The sequence below is a fragment of the Humulus lupulus genome, chromosome 8 (genome assembly GCF_963169125.1).
Source record: "Humulus lupulus chromosome 8, drHumLupu1.1, whole genome shotgun sequence".
NCBI classification, from domain to species: Eukaryota; Viridiplantae; Streptophyta; class Magnoliopsida; order Rosales; family Cannabaceae; genus Humulus; species Humulus lupulus.
This window is the reverse complement of record NC_084800.1, coordinates 63,195,558-63,217,665: the sequence shown is the minus strand read 5'-3', so window position 1 is coordinate 63,217,665 and position 22,108 is coordinate 63,195,558. Positions and strand designations below refer to the sequence as shown.

The 22,108-nt window shown below is 43.6% G+C and overlaps 1 protein-coding gene across 1 annotated transcript; it reads left to right on the top strand.

Moving 5' to 3' along the window:
* Positions 1–3,571: 3,571 nt before the first annotated feature.
* LOC133795505 (uncharacterized) lies at positions 3,572–20,161 on the top strand. Its single transcript, XM_062232954.1, has 10 exons — positions 3,572–4,281; positions 4,627–4,686; positions 5,152–5,258; positions 5,392–5,531; positions 5,727–5,795; positions 5,900–5,941; positions 6,538–6,718; positions 7,030–7,078; positions 7,420–7,499; positions 20,126–20,161. Exons 5-10 carry the CDS (start codon positions 5,740–5,742, stop codon positions 20,159–20,161), a joined length of 444 nt encoding a protein of 147 aa, XP_062088938.1. The 5' UTR covers positions 3,572–4,281; positions 4,627–4,686; positions 5,152–5,258; positions 5,392–5,531; positions 5,727–5,739.
* The last annotated feature ends 1,947 nt before the right edge of the window (positions 20,162–22,108 follow it).

Here is a 22,108-nt window from a genome sequence, read left to right as displayed (position 1 = left end):
TTGTGAAGATAAGCAGATACAGAAAAAAGATTGAACCGAAATTCAGGGATGTAAAGAACATCAGTTAATAATATGTCTTTGTTTACACGAACAGTACCAGATTTATGTATAAAAATCTTATGGCCATTAGGTAAAGTAACATATTTATCAAGAATGTTATTGGTAAAAGAGATAAAAAAATTGATAGAGTGGCAAACATGATGTGTGGCACCACTATCTACTATCCAAAAAAAAGAAGGAAAAGATACAATTTTACCAGTGATATTGGATACTTGAGGAAGAGTATCACTTGGGGAAGAGGTATGATGCAGCTGTTGACTTAACAGAGAAATAAGTTGCTGGCTGAGTTCCAATTGAGATGGTGGAATTATGGGTGCACTTGGTGAAGAAGTGGAGACAGAAACTTGATTAGTCTTCACAGAATCAGATTTACGTCTATCACCATAACCCGGGGGAAATCCATGAAGGAAAAAACATTTCTCCTTGAGGTGCCCTGGTTTGAGACAATGAGAACAGGTGGGACGCATTTTCTTGGTGCGAGAGATAGAAGGTGGAACAGATGGAGGGACAGCAGCAATGAATGTGGTGTTGTGAGATGGCCGAAGTCTTCTTTGATTTTCTTCTTGAATGATCATGGAAAACACTTTTGAAAGAGAGGGGAATGGATCTATCAATAATATTTGGGCTCTTACAGCATGAAAAGATTCATTCAAACTAGTGAGAAATTGAAGAACATGTTCTTGGTTAAGAAAATCAAGAGTATCAGCAGAAGCAGCACAAGTACATGGAAGTCTAGGACGTACATCAGTAATCTCATCCCATATAGCTTTGAGTTTGGTGAAGTAGGAACTTATAGAGTCATCACCTTGATGAAGGCTGATGAGAGAGGTTCGAAGATCAAAGATCTTAGGTCCATTGCCTTGATCAAACCTGTTGTTTAGTACATTCCACATAGCCGCAGCACTGTCCAAGAATAGAATGCTACTTTTGATGTCAGGGGAAACAGAGTGAAGTATCCAAGACATTACCATGTGGTTGCAGCGAAGCCATTGATTGAGAAGAGGATCATCTTCAGTTGGTTGAGGGAGAGAACCATTGAGGAAAGGGAGCTTGTACTTAGCCCGAATGGAAATCTTGAAATCACTTCTCCATTGTTGAAAATTCTAGTCGGTGAGGGGAGGAGAGGCAAGAACAAGTGCCGGGTGATCTCCTGTGCTCAAGAAGTAGGGACTACTACCATCTTCATGGGCAGGTCGATCAAGAACAGAGAAAGAATAAAAACGGTTCGAGGCATGGATGGGAGAACTCGGAACCCTAGAAATTGGGGGTTCTTGAGGAGGAGCATCAGGATTCGGAAGAGAAGAATCAGTAGCAGTCGTTGAGGGCTCCGGAAGAGGAGGAACGGGGCTTGTACTTCGACGACCTATAGCTCTTGTTCGTGCCATGGAAACAAAGGAAAAAAATTAGATGGTCACTGATACCATATTAGTGTAAGAAGACTTATTATTGAGTCAAAAAGTATATGCAAAAGTGAGGGAAACAGGGGACCAAATCAGCTTAAATAAAGGCTGAGTAAGGTCCAAGTCAATGATAACCATCCTAACTAAAAAGAAACAGAATTGGTTAAAACCAAGAAAGCTAACAAACCAAGCCTAACTAATTAACCATAAACTGAACTCTAATATCTTACGAGTCAATTATCCATTTTCGAGCCAAAATGACTACGTGACTTTAATATTAATAATAATATATATATATATTTGATCCTAACTCGATTATTTTCCGATCCTATATTTCGAGGTAATTTTAATTCGTCTCAAATTTGGGGTATAATACATTTCCTTTCCATTCCCTCAAACTAAATACTACCTTAGAAATGATCTTACTTTGAAAAGTTATTCTCATATATTTTACTTTTCTATGCTTGTGCTCTCTAATAGTATTGTAACACCAAATTTTTAGTTTCAATTTTGTATTTAATTGTGAATTAATTTGGAAGTTACAACTCTTATTATTGGATTTTTATCGGTGATGATATGTACGCACACAATATTACACGCAAAACAATTTTATTAAGGATGGGATTATTGTCATTTGAATTTTTCTCTCTTTGTCCATCTTAATTATTTAATTATTACCAATTTTATTATTTTGGTGAATTAATCTAAATATTCTTATTAAATATTAAGAAAAAAAACAATTATTTAGCATTTCGAAAATATGTAATATATCACTTGTATATTAATTAATTTATTATTTTTTAGTTAATCTTTTAAAGAAAAATTATAATGTTTACAAGCATAAAAAAGTAACATTGTTATTATTCAAATAATACTAATAATGGTAATGCTGTTAATAAAACTATAATTTTTTTTTTATATTTTTTGAGTTGTAAAATAAAATTAAAAATTGTGATTGATTTTTATATTATTATTTTTAAATTAAGAGTGTCAAACATGTTTTTTTTTTTATATAAATAATATATATTTATAGATGTGAAATTTATTTTTAATTAACTAATAGATGTCATTTAGTACTAAAGTTTTTTTTAGAAGATGTGCGAAAAAATAAAATAAGGAGTTTATTTGTTGACTTGATTTTTCATCAATTACGTAGGGTAAGGGTTGTTTGTGCGTAAATTTTAAAGAAAAATATTTTGAATGAGAAAATGACCGAAGATAGAGAAATAAATACAGTAATAAATGTAAGTGGAAAAAATTTATTTTAGTTCGACCATTAATGAGAGCTACGTTCACTGCAATAGATTGTATTGATAATGAACTTTCAACCAGCAAGAATAGTTACACAAATCGATTTCTATTCTTGGGATAGTTGCGATTATAAGGGAGTACATTCTCTCTCAAAGGTGAATAGTCACTACAAGAAATCTGATCTTTACCTACCAATATATATTGGTAGGGAAAGTAATGTTTTGCCTACCAATATTTATTGGTAGATAATATTAGTAGGTAAATGCTAGTCCATTATATTATATTTCGGAACATAGCTTTACCTACCAATAATATCAGTAGGTAATGATCTTTACCTACGTATATTATGGAGGGAAATTTTTTAACCATTCCCGCTCAATTTTCCCCCCATTTTTTATTTTCATTATATTATTTTATTATTATAAATGCTTATTTGGAAGCTTATGTGGAGTAAATAATATGATGTGTACACATTGTATAACATGTGACATGCCACGTGTGTACATAGTTAGAAAAAATATAAATAAAATATATTTATAATAAATTTGTATTTAAAATTAAAATAAAAACTAAAAATTCTACCTACCCACATTTTTTTCTTTTCTAAAAACCCAGAAAAGTGTACTACTACAAAATACACTTTACGGGACACCCTTTTAGGACATGCACCTAAATGTAAGTCCTAAAAAATATCTCTAGAGTTTTTAGGACTCTCATTGAGAGTTCTTAAAAATCATATTTTAGGACTCGCAATGAGAGTCCTTAAAACATATGTGAGTCCTAAAAAACCTGAATAAATAATTTAAGAGTGGTGACTTTTAAGGACTCACTTTGGTGTCATAAAAACTCTTTTAGGACACCTAAAGTGAGCCCTAATTTTTTTTAAGCAAAATTAGGTAAAAAGCTATTGTTGTGGTCGAAAATTGGGGCTGCCATTACATTTTCTCAGCAAACAAGTGAAGAAAAAAAAATCTAAAAATATAATTAATAAATAATTTAATTTTAAAAATAAACTAATTTTTTTATAAATTAAAAATTAAAAATTAAAAATATGAAGCATATGTTTCCAAAACTAATACAACAATTTATTTTAACAAGTGAGGATACACAAGCTTTAGGCGCCAAATGAAATTGTAAGAAGGCACCAAATGAAATTTCTTTCTAATCATGGACTACCTCTCAGAAATTCAATACACCAAAAGTATGAGATTTAAAAGGGCAAAATACTCTCTCCCTCTCTCTTCTTTCTTTCACTCTCTCGCTTGTCTCTGCCACTCACAGACGAGCCACCTTTGGCCTCCGACCAGAGGCACACGACCCACCATGGGCTTCAGAGTTTGTTGAAACCTCTCTCCCTGTGACCCCGCCACCTGACGCGCCGGAGATCGCCGCAGGAGGAGCTCGGAAGTCGCACCGCAGTTGTGGGTTTCGAAGCTTTTTCGGACCTCCACCGTCGTCCAAACTAGATTCCAAGGGAGTGGTTGTGCTCCGGACACCGAGAGGATGAAAAGCCACCAAAGAATCTGGGTAATTATGAAAGCTCTTAAATCTGAAGACGTCAAATCGCAAGGTTTGCTTTCTATCTCGTTTCATTTTCAGAGCTTTTAGTTATTCAAGCTTTGATGAATTTTTCTTATTTGTTCAATTATGCTAGTGGGACACAGATAGGTACTGGAAGCAAAATCTAGTTCTCAGTTTCTATTTTTTTTGCAAAACTGGTTATATACTATTGATTTTGTGGGAATTCATCTTGGGTTTATTCAGAGATTAATGGGGACTTGAACTTCATTTAGTTGATTCCTATTATACGATTGATTTAACTGAACCTGAATTACTTGTTTATCTTTTCCAATTTGCTTTCTACATCTAAATCTCATTTGTCATGCTTGGCTTATGTGTTTTGATCCCATGACAGCTCGGGTTGGAACTTGTTGGTGAAAGCCTCATCTTTTTTCTTTGTTTTGTTTGCAAAAAGGTTAGGTTCTGATTATTACATATTTGTCGAGCATTTTTTTTTATGTAAACCCAGTTTTCTTCTTTCCACTTGATGCTGAAACTGAATTTTTTTCAATGGTTTTGTGTTAGTAATATAGGTTTGTTGAAGTTAGTATTCATTGATTTTTTTTTTGTCTTTAAATTGCATTAGATTCTCCTATATTGCAATATGCTACCTTTCATTGGTGCATCAGTTGAATAAAATTAATGTTGAGAAGGCTGTGAAGTATATAGTTAGTTGCAAAAACATGGATAGTTAGTTGCTACATATAACTTGACAACATGAGTCAGGTTTGTAAAAAGATGTTTTTGAAGATTTTTTTTTATATATATTGGCTTTTAGATGACGAGGAATGGATTAAGACAGAAAACTTAAAGTTGTTATTGCTATGGAGAAAGTGGTCACTAATTAGTTTCTCTGTCTTATTTATTTATTTTTATACAGGTGGTTTTGGTGGCAACATTGGGCATGATCCACATGTAATGTATACCCTAAGTGTTGTGCAAGTTTTAGCCCTCTTTGACAAGCTTGATGTTCTAGACGTTGAGAAGGTGTCAAATTGTATCCTTTTTACCATTTGTTTATGTTAAAATTACTTTTACACAAGTTTGAAAAGAAATCTTCTTTCATCTTATTACAAATGTTTTATTTTAGTCCATGGTTAATTTTTCATTTTCTTGATAGAGAACAACTTGTTGACATGCTTGGCAGCTGAGAAAATATGGGAAGAAGGAATCATTTTCAGACTCTACACATGGGATATTGTATCTTTCTATTGGTGTGATGTTCATCCCTTTTCTCACCCCATTTTTCTGGACTTAAAGGTTCATATAAATCTTTTGAGGCTTTTTATTTTGTTTATTATATTTTTTTTCTTTTAACTTGAAGATTTCAACCTGTATAAAACTCAAGTTTCTGCAACAATTTTTTTTAACTGTTTTCTTTCCTGATTGTATATCACCTTATTGTTCACCATTTCTAATTTTATATCTCATCAAAATCTTATGGCATTTTCCTAGGGGCATTTTGAAGATGTTGAAAAGCCACTGCCTTTACCCTCTAAAGCACCTTGAGAAAAAAAGGAGCTGGTAAGCATATTATTATTTGGTATTGATATTTGGATTCTTCACTTTCTTTTGAGTTCCCATGATGGAAGAAGTAATTTTTTCCAACTTTTTTTAATGATATGCAGGATGAGAATAAGAGCAAAAAGGGTCTGGCTGAAATTTATGAGGTTCGTAATTCTTGGTCTGTTGACATACATAACTGAGCTTGTTGTTTCTCATTTTTTTATATTGTTTCCTTGTGGCATTGATTTTTAGTAGTCCTCCAAAAATAAGAGGTAAATAATATTTAAAATCAAGATAAGAAGAAGAAAATAATTGCGAGGGAATAACAACATTACTGATTAATAGTGTATCTTATCTTGTTCTATGTCACTACTAATAGAGCTTGGGAGAACGAATCGACCCATAAGAAAATATATTGATTTTAAGCCATGGTTAGCAATTTGGTTTGCAGCAGAATTCTCTCCTGTAAATGTAGGAAAAGATTTCCTGTAATGTTAGAAAAGCTGATAAAGAACATTCATAGTGTTCCTAATATCCCAACAGACTACAGGGCCCTGCAGAGTCACCATAAGCTAGCATCATCTGAATTCATTGATGCTCCCATTTCTCGACATCTCTTCCAGGCTATAGAAATAGTAGTAATCTCATCATTTATATTTGTATTAGGAGCTGTTTTAACAAGAAGATTATACTTAATATCTTTCAAAATGATTCCTGTTATTTAGAAAGACTATTTCTAACAGCCACCTTAGATGTGCAGGATGCACCGTTTGTGTTCTTTTCCCAGGAGGGGAAAGAGGAAAGAAAGCACAAAAAAAAGCTTTGGAGCTTATTTAATCTTTGAACTGGATGTGTTTCAGCATATAAGCCAAGTTCATGAGATTGTGGGACGCATTAATGGGAGATTTGGAACTCTTACTGCTGTTCCCATACACCATCTGGTTTGTCTTTTTTATATATCATGTAAATTAGAGACAGTGTTTCAAGTGATCTTTGTTCTGTTTTAATCACTTTCCCAAATTTCTAAAGACATTTTAGTGAAAGAAAAATCAAACAAAAGGAAGAATAAAAGGTCTGAGTTCAGGTCTTTTTAAGCAACAACATTTGATTAATATATGTTTTGAGACTACAATTTAGTCAAATATTATATATGTTATGTTTTTGTCTCTCATTTTCTTTGAACTTGATTTTCTTACAATTTTGTTCAATGATTATGTCAAGACTGCTAAACCATTTTCTCTTCTTTGTACAGGACCAATCTCTTGACTTTCACGCATTGTGCGCTCTTTATGCTGTTACTGGTACTCATTTTTGTTTTGTAACAAAACCGTTAATCAATTTTGTTTTAGATAAGTAAATTGTTCCTAGGCTGCTTAGTTTGTAGTGATTCCTATGGTAACTCAATCATGTAATACATTAATATGGTGACTCAATCATGTAATACATTAATATGGTGAAACAACAAAATGCAATTGTGCCTTCAATTAATTAATTTTGTTTACCATGAGTAACTCAATTGTTATTTCTTTTTCCGGTGCAAATTTTATATATATATATGTATATATAAAAATAAATATAGATATTTTTCATTTTTGTTTATATGCATGTAATTTTGTTTATTTGTTTGTTTTTCCTTGTTTAGATGTTGCACTTGTTACTTCTCTTAGAGATGGAATGAATCTTGTGAGTTATGAGTTTGTTGCTTGCCAAGTGTACGCCCTGGTTTTCCCACGGGCTGTTTAGCAGGACGAGCCTCGGACTAAACATGATGTAGTCCGAGGCTCCCACAGGCCGGAGGCTCTATTTCCAGGACAGGCCCTTTCTAGCTCGAGGGGGTCCTGTTTCCAGCTCGCACTTGTCGCCCCAGGAGCTGGGAACAACATCCGAAGGCCACGGGCGGATAAGCTCGGGTTATGAACTGCTCCAGTAGCGAGCTTCCCAGAAAGCTCTGACCCTATGGGAAGTCAACACGCAAGATAAACGTGCATATTCCTGCCATCACGTGTCCGATATCCCCCTGACTTCTCGGACACGCAGCAGGAACGTGCGTATTCAGACACCCACGGACGAGTTGGGCCGTGCGGCCCATTATCTCCTTCCATACTGATTAGACCACACTTGTGTGTCAGGTTTAGGAATTAATCATGAATATCACAGACTTGATGTGATATATGGTAAGGTCACGGGATGACCTCCCTACCAACTTCCAGGTGCCTTCTCCTATAAATATGGAGACCCTGGGAGTTGATAGGGGTTGGAAAAAATAGTCTTTGAAGAACTATATACTTTGTAAACCAATTACCCAGAGAATATCAATAATATTGACTAGTGGAGTAGAAGGATTTTAACCTTCGAACCACTTAAAAACGTGTCTCGAGTCACCTAGTTCTTTCCCCAAAGATTTCCTATCTGTGACGGTTCTACTTTTAGTACTAATCTCTTTCTCTTCTTCTCTTAATTATCTGTTGCCGAAGAACCGCGTCAACAGTTTGGTGCTTTCATTGAGAGCAAGTCCGATTAGTACTACCACAAACATACAACTATGGTGACCACTCGATCCAAACATGGCAACGAGGGAGAACAGCATGATGGGCAGGAGGCCCACCATGTTGCCCTCCCTGATGAGCAAATTCCTGTAGTCCAGCAGAGGCCAGGAAAGCAGCCGGCGGGCCAAGACGACACTGGTAGTTCAGCGCCCCGACCGCCTAATCCGAATCCATGTTATTACACTGCGGTGGAGATGGAGAATGCTCAGCTGAGGAGCCAGTTAGCAGCAGCTGGTCAGCAAATCCAGGATATTCTAAGTCGACTACCCCCTCTCACAACCAACGGTAACGTTGGAGAGAGGCAAGGCGAGGCTCCTAAGTCTCGCCGAAGTAATCGATCCAGGCATAGCCGTTCAGGTAGACTCCCTGCAGCCAACTCCACCCCTTCACCACACCATCAAGAGGCGAACTTCAGGGAAATGCCTCGGACCGAACAGCAGCAGTATAGCCGTTCGGTTAGGACGTCAACCCCTAGCTCTCAGCCTTCCTCGAGGACGCCCAGAAGAGATCGAGGAAATTCCCAAAGAAGGGCCGAGGAGATCCAGAGACGTCAGCCCGTCCAGTTCCTTGTCCAGCTCGCCTAGCGCGAAACCAGCAAGCTGGCAGGGCCGAGAGGCCCCCACCAAATTTAGTCCGTCCGGACGGCACTAGGATCGCCTCTCCGGTCAGGCATCCTCCTTCTCCCATCAGATATCCGTCTCCTCAGACCGTCCGAGACGTCCCGACCTACGGAAATAATAGGAGAGACCCGCCATCGGCCGAGCCTTCCCGGCGCAGCAGGGTGCCGGGGGAAGGATCAGGTCATGGCCGCCAAAGACGCACTCCGAGTCTGTCCAGCAGGAGTCACTGGACCGGCAGTGCACGGAGTGATCTTTCGGGAGGAGACCTGCGCCAGCGGCTAAGTTCAGCACAAAGTCACCATACTACCCAGGGAGGCGACCTTCGAGATCGCCTCAACTCTCACAGAGAGGATCGAGTTAGGGATGGTAGCCAGGCCCGCTCAGTTGGGGTCCGATCCGAAGTACGTAACAGCGGGAATGCCCCAAATGACCTATCTCAAGATAGGAGGGGCAACAACCCGCCTAATATGTACAACGGGTCCGGAGCTGTTGAACAGCCCCGGAATAACCCAGGATCTCAGGACAAAACCCTAGAGCGCTTAACTCAGATGGAGGAGCTGATGAAGAAGCTCCTGTCGGAAAAAGAAAAAGACGAATATGATTCAGGGGATGAGATGGAACTCTTCGCCCCCAATATAGCAGCAACGGCATACCCTTCTGGCTTTCGTATGCCTCACTTGTCAAAGTTCAACGGGGATGGAGACCCATCTGACCACTTAGGGATGTTCAACACCCTAATGATGGCTCATAACATCGGACCAGAGCTTCGTAGCTTGATCTTTCCTTCCACCCTAACTGGACCTGCCAGGCTGTGGTTCAAGCAAAGTAAAAGGCAGTCAATCAGCTCCTGGAAGACCTTTTCGGCTGACTTCAAGAGGGCATTCCGCGCCTCTCAGGCCGCCAGGGTCCAGGCCGACTCCCTAGCTAACGTGAGACAGCAACCTGGAGAGACGCTAAAAGCCTACCTGAGCAGATTCGCAAATGTCGCTGCTCGAGCCAGAGACGCCGACGACAGCTCCAAACTCATGGCTATGAGGACCGGGATCCTAGTCGGCGGAGACCTGTGGAAGGATATTCAAAGGAGGGGGGTCAGCTTGGTTAGTGAATTCCTTAACAGAGCCCAAGAGTGGATAAACTTGGAAGAAGCTGAAGCTTCAGCCGCAGGGACCAGCCAGGTCCTCAAGAAGCCCGCTGGGGCTGGAACAGAGATCGTAGTGGCGACTCCCGACGTCACGCAGAATAAGTCGGTGGATAAATTCAAACCCGTGTTCACAACGTATACCGAGCTCACTCAGACCAGAGAGAATATTTTCCTGGCCAACGCTACGCGAGTCCCCTGGAAAAGGCCGGAGCCATTAAAACACCCTAAGGGAAAGAGAGACGCTTCCAAATTCTGCCGTTTTCATAACGACGTCGGGCACAATACCGACGACTGCAGGCACCTCAAAGATGAAATCGAGACTCTCATCCGAGCAGGTCCGTTGGCACAATACTCGCGGAACAGGGTCCCGACAGGTCGACCCGCTCCGGAGATCCCAGCCAGTCAACCTGGACCTCGGGTAGATCAGGACGTCCTTCCCCCCGTGGTCGAGGGGGAGATCTCCACCATCTTTGGAGGACCACACATGGATGGCACGAGTAGAGGCGCCCAGAAGAGGTATGTGAATGAGTTGAAGGCCCACAATGGAGCGGAGTTCGTCCCGGAACAGCGTCAATCAAAACAACAAAGATTAGAGAAACAACCGATTATCTTCGCGGAGGAAGACGCAAGCCATGTCCAATTCCCTCATAACGATCCCTTGGTTGTAGCAGTCCAGCTCGCCAACCGGAGAGTAAGGAGGGTGTTGGTGGACAATGGGAGCTCGGTGAACCTCCTATTCCGGTCCACCTAAGAAAAAATGGGTCTGACCGTCTCCGAGCTGAAGGCAACCTCGATGATGCTATATGGTTTTTCAGAAGAAGGATCAGCGGCGATAGGGACGATTGAGCTAGTGATCACCCTAGGAGACGAGTCCCGAACAGTGTCCAAACTACTCGAATTCGTATTCATTGACTGCTCCGCTGCTTACAACGCCATTTTGGGCCGACCTACGCTCATTGCTTTCGAGGCTATCACTTCCGTCCGGTACCTCGCCATGAAATTTCCTGCTCCGACAGGGATCTGCACTATCAAGGGCGATCAGCTCGCTGCCAGGGAATGCTACAGCATTTCCATGAAGGGAAAATCTAAACCCGGGCAGGTGACGATGGCCGTTCAGGACGAAGAGGAATCTCGGGGACCCAAGGAGGCCCCCGAGATTGAAAAACCTCGGATTCCCGAAGGCGAAAAGCTCGCCCTAAGCGGGGACATTGACCCCCGAGTAGGCGAGGACAGGTCCGAGCTCCAAGCTATTGAAGAGCTCGAGGAGGTAAGCATCGATGAACAAAACCCGTCACGGACGGTTAAGCTCGGAAAGAACCTCTGCGACGGAAGAAAGGCGGAGCTAACTACGTTTCTGAAGAAGAACCTGGACGTATTCGCATGGTCGCACGAGGACATGATAGGGATCAGTCCGAGCGTAATCATGCACACGCTCCACCTAGACAAAAGCGTCCCTGCCAAGTCTCAAAAGCAGAGGCGTTTAGGGACAACCCGAGCCGAAGCCCTTGAAGAAGAAGTGGCCCGGCTAAAAAAATGTGGCTTTATCCGCGAAGCCAAATTTCCTGTTTGGGTTGCCAATCCCGTGTTAGTTCCAAAGCCCAATGGGAAGTGGTGGACCTGTATCGACTTTTCCGACCTGAATAAAGCCTGCCCCAAGGATTGCTTTCCATTACCAAGGATCGATCAGCTAGTGGATGCCACGGCGGGGCACGAGCTTATGTCCTTCATGGACGCGTACTCAGGCTATAATCAGATCGCGATGAATCCAGCAGATCAGGAACATACCAGCTTCATGACTCCGACTAATGTCTATTGCTATAAGGTCATGCCATTCTGTCTTAAGAATGCCGGGGCTACCTACCAAAGGCTGGTAAATAGAATGTTCGCAGACCAGATCGGGAAAAATATGGAAGTGTATGTTGATGATATGCTTGTCAAGTCTAAGATTGCCAGCAACCATGTCACCGATCTGGAAGAATGCTTTAACATACTGCGAGAATATGGCATGAGGCTCAATCCTCAGAAGTGCACTTTCGGTGTCGCATCGGGGAAATTCTTGGGTTTCATAGTCAATACCCGAGGAATCGAGACAAACCCCGACAAGATCAGGTCACTGCTCGAACTTCCTTCCCCCAGGTCGCGGAAAGATGTCCAAGGCCTCACAGGAAGAGTGGCTGCACTGAACCGGTTCATTTCCAAATCGACCGACAAGTGCCTGCCCTTCTACAACCTGCTCTGGGGAAACAAGAAGTTCGAATGGACAGTAGAATGCGAAGGCGCATTCCTTGACCTAAAAGCGCACCTGGCTGAACCGCCTGTGCTATCAAAGCCCAAGGTAGGAGAACCTCTTTTCCTCTACATGGCCGTCACTAAGGACGCAGCTAGTGCTGTTCTGGTGCGAGAAGAGGACCAGGCTCAGAAACCAGTTTATTACATCAGCAAGAGACTCCTCGGAGCTGAGTCAAGGTATCCATTGATGGAAAAACTGGCGTTCTGCCTAATCACGGCCTCACGAAAACTCAGGCCATACTTCCAGTCCCACTCTGTGCACGTCATGACCGATCAGCCTTTAAGGCAGGTTTTGCAAAAGCCTGAAGCGTCGGGACGCTTGCTAAAGTGGGCGGTCGAACTCAGTCAATTCGAGATTTTCTATACTCCCCGAACTACCATAAAAAGTCAAGCCTTGGCCGAATTCGTGGCAGAATGCGCGGGATTTCATGAGATCCCATCAGAAGACTCACCTCAGGTCGCCTCCTCAAGTTCATCGTGGAAGATCTTCGTTGATGGCTCATCTAACGAGAACGGCTCCGGAGCCGGAATCATTCTGATATCCCCAGAGGGGCATAGATTCCACTCGGCGCTAAGGTTCGAATTCAAGGCATCTAACAACGAGGCAGAGTACGAAGCCTTGTTAGCTGGACTTAGGATAGCTAGTGAGCTAAAGGTAAGCTCTGTCCAATGCTTCAGCGACTCCCAGCTCGTGGTGAATCAGGTTCTAGGTGAGTATCAGGCGCGGGGTCCCAAGATGGCCGCCTATTTGGCAAAGGTAAAATCCGAACTGTCTGCGTTTGGGCGAGGGTCGATCGAACAGATACCTCGGGAGCAGAACGCCAACGCAGATGCTCTCGCCAAGCTCGCCACCTCGGGAGAGACAGAAACCCTGGGGTTGGTGCCAGTTGAGTTCTTGGAGAAACCTAGCATAGACGGAGATCGAGTAGATATTGAAATGATTGACATCAGGCCGACCTGGATGACTCCCATTATTGAGTATCTCGTCGAGGGTAAGTTACCCGAAGGGCGCAATGACGTACGACGAGTCCTTTATCAAGCTCCGAGGTATACGCTAGTCGAAGGGGTGCTGTACCGACGTGGGCATTCCTTACCTCTCCTCCAGTGCGTCCTTCCAAGTGAAGCGAAGGCCATCCTGGAAGAAGTTCATGACGGATTCTGCGGAGATCACACTGGGGGGCAAAGCCTGGCCTTGAAGATCCTCCGGCAGGGTTATTACTGGGCGACTCTGTCCAAAGACACGATCTCATATGTAAAAAAGTGCGACAAGTGTCAGAGGTTCGCTGCGGTTGCCCGAGCTCCTCCGACCGAGCTAAAAATGATTTCGTCTCCCTGGCCCTTCGCCGTTTGGGGGATAGATCTAATAGGCGCCCTGCCCACCGGAAAGGGCAGGGTCCGTTACGCCGTGGTAGCCATTGACTACTTCACCAAGTGGGCCGAAGCAGAACCGTTGGCGACAATAACATCGAAAAAGGTGCTAGACTTCGTGGTTAAAAGCATCGTATGTCGATTTGGCCTACCTAAAAATATCGTCTCCGACAATGGTACTCAATTTGACAGCGATCTGTTCACCAAATTTTGCGAGAGGCACGGAATTGTGAAAAGCTTCTCGTCCGTGGCCTATCCCCAGGCGAACGGCCAGGTCGAAGCGGTCAATAAAACTCTGAAGGCAAGCCTCAAGAAGAGGCTAGATGAGGCAAAGGGGATCTGGCCAGAACAGCTCCCCCAAGTTCTGTGGGCCTATAGGACCTCACATCGGACTCCCACGGGTCACACTCCTTTCTCCCTAACCTTTGGAAGTGAAGCAGTCCTCCCCGTGGAGGTGAAGGTCCTGTCACACAGGGTCCGGTCCTACGACCAAGACGGGAACCACGAGCTCCTATGCCACTCCTTAGACTTAGTGGATGAAAGGCGAGAGGATTCACAACTCCAGCTCGCCCATTATCAACAGAAAATCACTCGATACTTCAACACTAAGGTCAAAAGACGTGCCTTTAGCGTCAGTGATTTGGTCTTGAGGAGAGTTTTCCTGGCCGGGAAAGATCCCAAAGATGGGGTTTTGGGACCAAGCTGGGAAGGACCATACAAGGTCATCGAAGTCATCAAAGAGGGAACTTATAAGTTAGCTCGACTTGGTGGAGGGGCGGTCCCGCGGACTTGGAATGCTATCCACCTAAAGAAATACTATCAATGAGCCATTTGTAAGGCCTAGAAGGTCACCTTCCATGTATAAATAAAAATCAAATGTTTCTCGTTATTTGCAAGTGTAATTTTAAAGTAACCACGAAAGACCCTTTCCCAGTTACTTGGGGGGCATATGGTACCTGGATATAACCAGGTCTCCTTAACGACTTAGGTGTTAATTTTTTATCTACGGATAAGAGTTATCACAAACTAAGTCCTATCCTGGTCTTAACCAGGTCACAAAACTTAGAAGTTAACTAAAATTTGTTGACAGTGGTTCTTCTTTAAAGAGCCCGGGATACGGATAAAAGTTGACGCGAACTAAGTTTTTCAAAATAAGTTCCTGGTCTTAACCAGGTCACAAAACTTAGAAGTTAACTAAAATTTGTTGACCGTGGTTCTTCTTTAAAGAGCCCGGGATACGGATAAAAGTTGACGCGAACTAAGTTTTTCAAAATAAGTTCCTGGTCTTAACCAGGTCACAAAACTTAGAAGTTAACTAAAATTTGTTGAGCGTGGTTCTTCTTTAAAGAGCCCGAGATACGGATAAAAGTTGACGCGAACTAAGTTTTTCAAAATAAGTTCCTGATCTTAACCAGGTCACAAAACTTAGAAGTTAACTAAAATTTGTTGACCGTGGTTCTTCTTTAAAGAGCCCGGGATACGGATAAAAGTTGACGCGAACTAAGTTTTTCAAAATAAGTTCCTGGTCTTAACCAGGTCACAAAACTTAGAAGTTAACTAAAATTTGTTGACCGTGGTTCTTCTTTAAAGAGCCCGGGATACGGATAAAAGTTGACGCGAACTAAGTTTTTCAAAATAAGTTCCTGGTCTTAACCAGGTCACAAAACTTAGAAGTTAACTAAAATTTGTTGACCGTGGTTCTTCTTTAAAGAGCCCGGGATACGGATAAAAGTTGACGCGAACTAAGTTTTTCAAAATAAGTTCCTGGTCTTAACCAGGTCAGAAAACTTAGAAGTGAACTAAAATTTGTTGAACGCGGTTCTTCTTTAAAGAGCCCGGGATACGGATAAAGTTAACTCGAACTAAGTTCATAAAAATAAAGAGATGAATTGTAACCAAATGCATAAAAATATATATATGTCAAACTGGCTGAGCAAATTGTCTCGAGGTGGAAACGCCTCACATAAAAAAGAGAATTACAATAGAAAGAGAGTTCAAAATACTTAAACGAGAAGTGTCCTAAGCCCCATCAGTTGGCCCTTTGGAGGTCGCGGTCTCATCCTGCTCCGCCGCGACAGAGGCCTCTCCAGTCTCCGATGGAGGAACCTCCTTATTTAGTCGGGCTTGGAGCTGCGGCAACAAGAATGCCCAGAGGTCCGGCGGCATGAAAGAAAAGTCCGCGTCCGGATTGTGGGACCAGCAGTGATAGAACAGGTCTTGTAAGGACTGCTCCGAGACGACCCGCTCGGCTTTCAGGGCGGCCTGGGCTTCGGTCTTCGCCGCCTCAAGATCTGTCCGCGATGCGGCCAGGGAGTTTTTAAGCTCTTGGTTCTCGGAGCGGATCTTCTCTAGCTCGGCTTTAGAGGCCGCCAGCGCGGCTCTCGCCTCCTGAGATTCCTGGAGGGCGGTCTGGCGCTCAGCTTCCAAACCCTCGAGCTGGGCCTTGGTCCAGGCAATGCCTCTGTATGCGGCAGCAATGCCCTGCAAGAAAGGAATGTTAAATTAACAAACTGGAAGGAAAAAGGCGGCGTGTGAGTGCTAAAGCCTTAAACGAAGGGGGCACTTTACCGTTAAGGTCATGTCCACCGCAGACTCTATAACTCAGACCGGGCTCGTTGTTTCGATTGCCCGGAGCTCCTTCTCCCTGATATTGTAGAAATGGCTGACGGCGTAGCTAGCCGACTCATACACCGTACCCCGGAATGCTTCGGGCATCTTCTCCAGAGCCCGGGGGTTGACCGGGATACGCACATCCGGGGCTGCCGCGGCCAGATTCCCGACCTCTATTACCCCGTCCTGGGCGGCTAATGGAGATCATTGGGGTGGCGGGTGCATGAGCCCTATCCTGGCAACAGGAAGGATCGCCCCCGCGACCTGGGATGGCGGGGCTTTCTCCTTCTCCTTAGCCGGGGATTTGGTGGAGGCCCCAGCCGAGCTCTTGGACTCGCGAAGCCTCTTTAACCTCGGCCCTGCTGGGGGGTTCCCGCCGAACACAACACCCCGCAGACTATTTCCGGGCTGATACATCTCTTCTGCTAAGAACAAAAAAAAAAACATGGTTATTACAAGGTAGCAATCATGCAGAAATAGAGACAAAAGGTTCAAAGGCAGTAAGTAAGCAAATACTAAGGGAGCCCTACCCCCCGAGCTGGAAGAGCCTAGGACGATTATCTCGCGAACTGGCGAAGGTTCTAGGTCCGGTTCTGACTCGGGGCTGGACTCTTCTACGTACTGCCTAATCCCCGGAGCATAGATGCCCCTCTGGAGCGCAGGCCACGTGCGTAAGTTGGTCCCGTACTCCTCAAAAAGGACCGACCTAAAGGCTAGGGTATTATCTACTACTACGGTACCCTTAGGCCGACTCTCTTGGTTGTCCAGCACGAGCTGGTCAACGCAGTGAAGCAAGAGCGTGTCCAGGTCCGGATTCCTTGAGTGACGATGGACGAGCTGCCTAGGGTTGAACCTAACCAGCCGGGGGTCTGCAGTGGCCCTATCTACGTTCTTAAATAAGTAAGAGTTACCTTGACCGGAAGGACCCGCGGCTGCTCCGGATTGGGCCCTCTCCTCGCTCATCCCCTGGGCGACCTCCAAGGTCCTCTTCCTGTTCATCACCAGAGGAACTTCCTCACCTTCCTCCTCGCCTTCTTCGTCTGCGACCTCCTCCGCGACGATCGGTCTGTTGTCGCGAGCTGGGGGAGGCCCCCGAGGCCTTTTCAAATTCAAAGTCTGAGTTGGGAAAATCAGCTTGCAGAATACCATCGTCTCGTCCGTCACGAGCACGCGGTAGTCTTTCTCGCTGGGGGGCAAGTTCGCCAGTGTATCGTATTGACCCCCGAGGGTCACAGACTTTCCGGTCCTCGCGTAAATGGCTGCAAAGTTGGTTGAAATCAGAAGAGGAATAAGGGAGGAGCTAAAACAAGATAACCTTTAAAAGGCGAACTAAATCAAGGATCACTTACGAGGACGGTTGAAGTAGTGATGGTCGCAATTGCGAAACCCAGTTGACATGAAAAACTGGTCTTTGAAGTCGTTTGGATGGCTCGGCAGCTCGATGACTGCCGCTGTGTTAGGGAAGCGGGTTAAATAATAGAACCCGTCGCCTCGCCCCCGCTGGTCCGGGCTGGCTTTGAGGCAAAAGAAATATAGAATATCAGTCGGAGTGGGGACCTCCCACTCATGCTTTTGGAACAAATACCTCAATCCCGCCAGCAGGCGGTATGAGTTGGGGGGGGAGCTGAAATGGGGCCAACCCCACATAGTTCAAAAAATCAGCGAAATACTGATCCAGGGGGAGGAAGGCCCCTGCCTTGAAGTGTTCACCGCTCCAGGCCGCGTGCGACTCGTCGAGCGACGTGCAGCTCCGCTCCCCATCCGCAGCAGGTCGCGCGATCACGGAGGCCACCCCCAGGGGAATGTTGTGGTTGAGGAAGATTTTGGTGATCTTTGCCTGGTCGGTTATCTTCGAGACAATTCTCTTCGCCTCGAAAAACGCGTCAGGGGCCACCTCGGCTTGTTTCTCCACCGCTGGCCCAAAGTGAGGAATTGGCGAGCTGGGCACCACCGCCTTTCCTTTATCCTGTTGGGAAGACGACCCAAGCAGGAGAGTGAAGCAAATATTAAGTACACGAGCTGGGGTAAGCCCAGCCCGTGGAGAGTGGTGCCACGCGTCCCAAGGAACACGCGCCTATGCCCTCAACAGATCTCAGATTACTCGGAATTCGTGTGTCAGAGGACTCAGAGTAAAAAATTGCCTTGGGGGGAAAGTTTCAGCAGACAAGGCGTGGCAAAACCGCTTTTGAGGCGTATTCCCTAAGCTACCCGGTTTTTGCACCCCAAAATTCCCAAGGGTCCTACCCAGAAATTGTTCCTAAGAGAGAACCATGGAACCCATATTCTAAGACGATGTCCCATGGCAAGTGTGCCCTAATCTAAGAAGGGCTGTCACCCTCCATATCCGTGCGACCCAGAAAACCTCTGCATGTGGCTACAGTAAAAATTTTTACCTAAGCTACAGTGGCATGCTTTCAAAAATAAACAGGGACAGAAGACTTACAGTATATGGTTAGATGGTGAGCGAGGTTGCTACGCTGGTAGGAGTTTCGTTGGTACAGTGGCCTCCAAGGCTTTGAAGGAACTCGTACGCTTAAGCTTCGTGAACGGAGAAGATGAGAGCAATGGAAATGAGGGTTTCGTTCTTCGGAAGGTCAAAGAGAAAAGAAGGAAATTTGAGAGGTTTTGAATGGTAAGGTGGCCCGTGCGTGGGATGAACACCCCCTTTTATACAAGGGAAGGATCACGTGTAAAAGGCTCTTGGGAGACCCTCCACTCGAAATGTGAAACGACGGCTGGACAGTAGGCTAGGCCATTTAATGCGGTTCTCGTAGAGTGTACCGTCGCCACCCACGGCGTTCCACGTTTCAGACGCCTGCGAAAAGCATGGAATACGAAGGGTTGTGGGGGAAGTCTAAAAGCCCCTACTATGGTCTCCCATATCTGACGTCATAGACCACGAGCAGGAGCTTGGGGGGCAGATGTACGCCCTAGTTTTCCCACGGGCTGTTTAGCAGGACGAGCCTCGGACTAAACATGATGTAGTCCGAGGCTCCCACAGGCCGGAGGCTCTATTTCCAGGACGGGCCCTTTCTAGCTCGAGGGGGTCCTGTTTCCAGCTCGCACTTGTCGCCCCAGGAGCTGGGAACAACATCCGAAGGCCACGGGCGGATAAGCTCGGGTTATGAACTGCTCCGGTAGCGAGCTTCCCAGGAAGCTCTGACCCTATGGGAAGTCAACACGCAAGATAAACGTGCATATTCCTGCCATCACGTGTCCGATATCCCCCTGACTTCTCGGACACGCAGCAGGAACGTGCGTATTCAGACACCCACGGACGAGTTGGGCCGTGCAGCCCATTATCTCCTTCCATACTGATTAGACCACACTTGTGTGTCAGGTTTAGGAATTAATCATGAATATCACAGACTTGATGTGATATATGGTAAGGTCACGGGATGACCTCCCTACCAACTTCCAGGTGCCTTCTCCTATAAATATGGAGACCCTGGGAGTTGATAGGGGTTGGAAAAAATAGTCTTTGAAGAACTATATACTTTGTAAACCAATTACCCAGAGAATATCAATAATATTGACTAGTGGAGTAGAAGGATTTTAACCTTCGAACCACTTAAAAACGTGTCTCGAGTCACCTAGTTCTTTCCCCAAAGATTTCCTATCTGTGACGGTTCTACTTTTAGTACTAATCTCTTTCTCTTCTTCTCTTAATTATCTGTTGCCGAAGAACCGCGTCAACACCAAGCATTCAAGAAAGGAGTCCTTATTCTGAGTGAGGTAATTTAACTTTATATTTTCTCTGAGTTTGCATGGTAGGTTTTTTCGATTGTTAAATTCATTAGAAAAGCTTAAATTATCAATAAAAAAAGAAAAAGGAAAAAAAGAATACTTTGTTGTGAATTCTGTTCAACGCATTGTCTTCATAGTTCTTCGGGCTTGCATCTTCTTGTTTATTCCATTTAAATTTAGTTTGCAAGTGCAGCACAATCGCTCGGTGCTGGTGCCATTTTAGTAAATCCATGGAATATCACAGAAGTTGCTGCTTCCATTGCTTATGCTTTGAATATGCCAGCTGATGAAAGAGAAAAGAGACATCAACATAATTTCATGCATGTAACAACTCATACATCTCAAGAATGGGCTGCAACCTTTGTTAGGTATGCTCATATATAACATTAACATTAGCATGCATGATTTATAGATAATGAAACCTTCTCAATGTGGAGATTGACATGTATTCTAGGATTTCAAATTTCACTTCTGTTCTAAGAAGCAAAAATATTTATCTGTTCATACCAGCTAGTGTTTCTTTTTCAGGCTTTATTCTAATCTAGTGTCATTTTTTGTTTCTCCATTTCAGTGAACTTAATGATACTATTGTGGAAGCTCAACTAAGGACTAGGCAAGTTCCACCTCTACTTCCTATGAAAGAAGCCGTTGATCATTATTTAGAATCCAATAATAGATGATTCTTAGTTTATTTACATTAATTTACTAAGGAATGAACTTTATGAAGTTTTTTTTTTATTTTGGTAGGGGTAACCTTAAAATGACAACTTTATGACTTATTTTAGTATTGAACATTATAAAGAATTTTAGCATTATTAAACAATTTAGTATTGAATGGTTTTTTTCTAGTTTATTTCTAATATATAACATTTATAAATAACTGTTATTATCTTTTACCTACACATAACCATTAAATTTGAACAAAATATAAATTGTGTAACAAACCAATAAAATAATGCTATGTGGGCTAATAAAATGACACCACGTAGGATGCCACATATGATGCTACGCAGAATGCCACGCAGGATGCCACATATGATGCCACGTAGGATGCCACGTCATCAGACACGTAAAACTACAAAAACCATGTCAGCATACACGTAGGATGCCATGTCATCAAACGCGTCATTTGATGACTCATCAATTGATTTATAACTTAGTGGGGTCCACTGATTCTTTTACCTACCAGTGTTAACAAGTGTAGGTAAAGACTCTTTCCCCACTAACTTTTACCTACCAATCTTTATCAATTCAATATTGGTAGGTAAACCATATTACCCACCATTAGACTAGTTTTACCTACACTTACAATTGGTAGGTAAATACCCCATTTTCTTGTAGTGAGTTTTTTTTGAACCTTTTACACTAATTACATTGTCGTATTTATATTGGAGGAGTTGGGTGGAGTTGACGGTGACAGTCCATTTCTCGATCAGGCTAATCCCAGTGAGCTGCGAGGTTATTTCAGGCCTCTGTATTCCTCCAAACAATGGTAATCCAACTGGCTGCTTCAATAAATCATTCATTGTCGATTTTTGGCCAAGTATGCTGGAGGAGGCGGCCCTTGAGCCCTTAAGGTGGTGATGATCCTCATCTGACAAGTTTCAGCTTCACACCCACCTTGAACAAGTTGGGTGTGGACTGCCATGAAGTGAAGTTCTATCACCGAAGCAAACGAGGTGCTTCCCTAAGGGAATGTGTCCCGCTAAGGTGAAGCGGACGAAGTGCCTCGTTGAGGCAAGGTGGCTTGCTGACTTGAAATGGGCAAGGTGCCTTCCTAAGATGAGGTGCCTTGCTGAGGCAAGGGGGTTAGCTGAGGTGAGGTGGGCCTACTTTGTACAAAACTTTTCTTGATATGAGCTTACTTTGTACATCAGTCATTTGCCAAGTCTTGTGCCAAAAATAAGTATAACATTATTTGGAATGAGTAGTGTTATCCCCAAAATTTGAAAGCAATGATGTGGCAATAGAAATGACAAATGACAAGGAATGGTTGGGTGATTTGGCTTA

What these genes read in the sequence shown, in the direction of transcription:
- LOC133795505 (XM_062232954.1), top strand. Translation starts at nt 5,740, where the DNA reads ATGTTGAAAAGCCACTGCCTTTACCCTCTAAAGCACCTTGAGAAAAAA. An exon ending in GTCTGGCTGAAATTTATGAG is followed by an intron (nt 5,942 to 6,537) that starts GTTCGTAATTCT and finishes TTAGATGTGCAG; the next exon opens with GATGCACCGTTTGTGTTCTT. An exon ending in CTGTTCCCATACACCATCTG is followed by an intron (nt 6,719 to 7,029) that starts GTTTGTCTTTTT and finishes TTCTTTGTACAG; the next exon opens with GACCAATCTCTTGACTTTCA.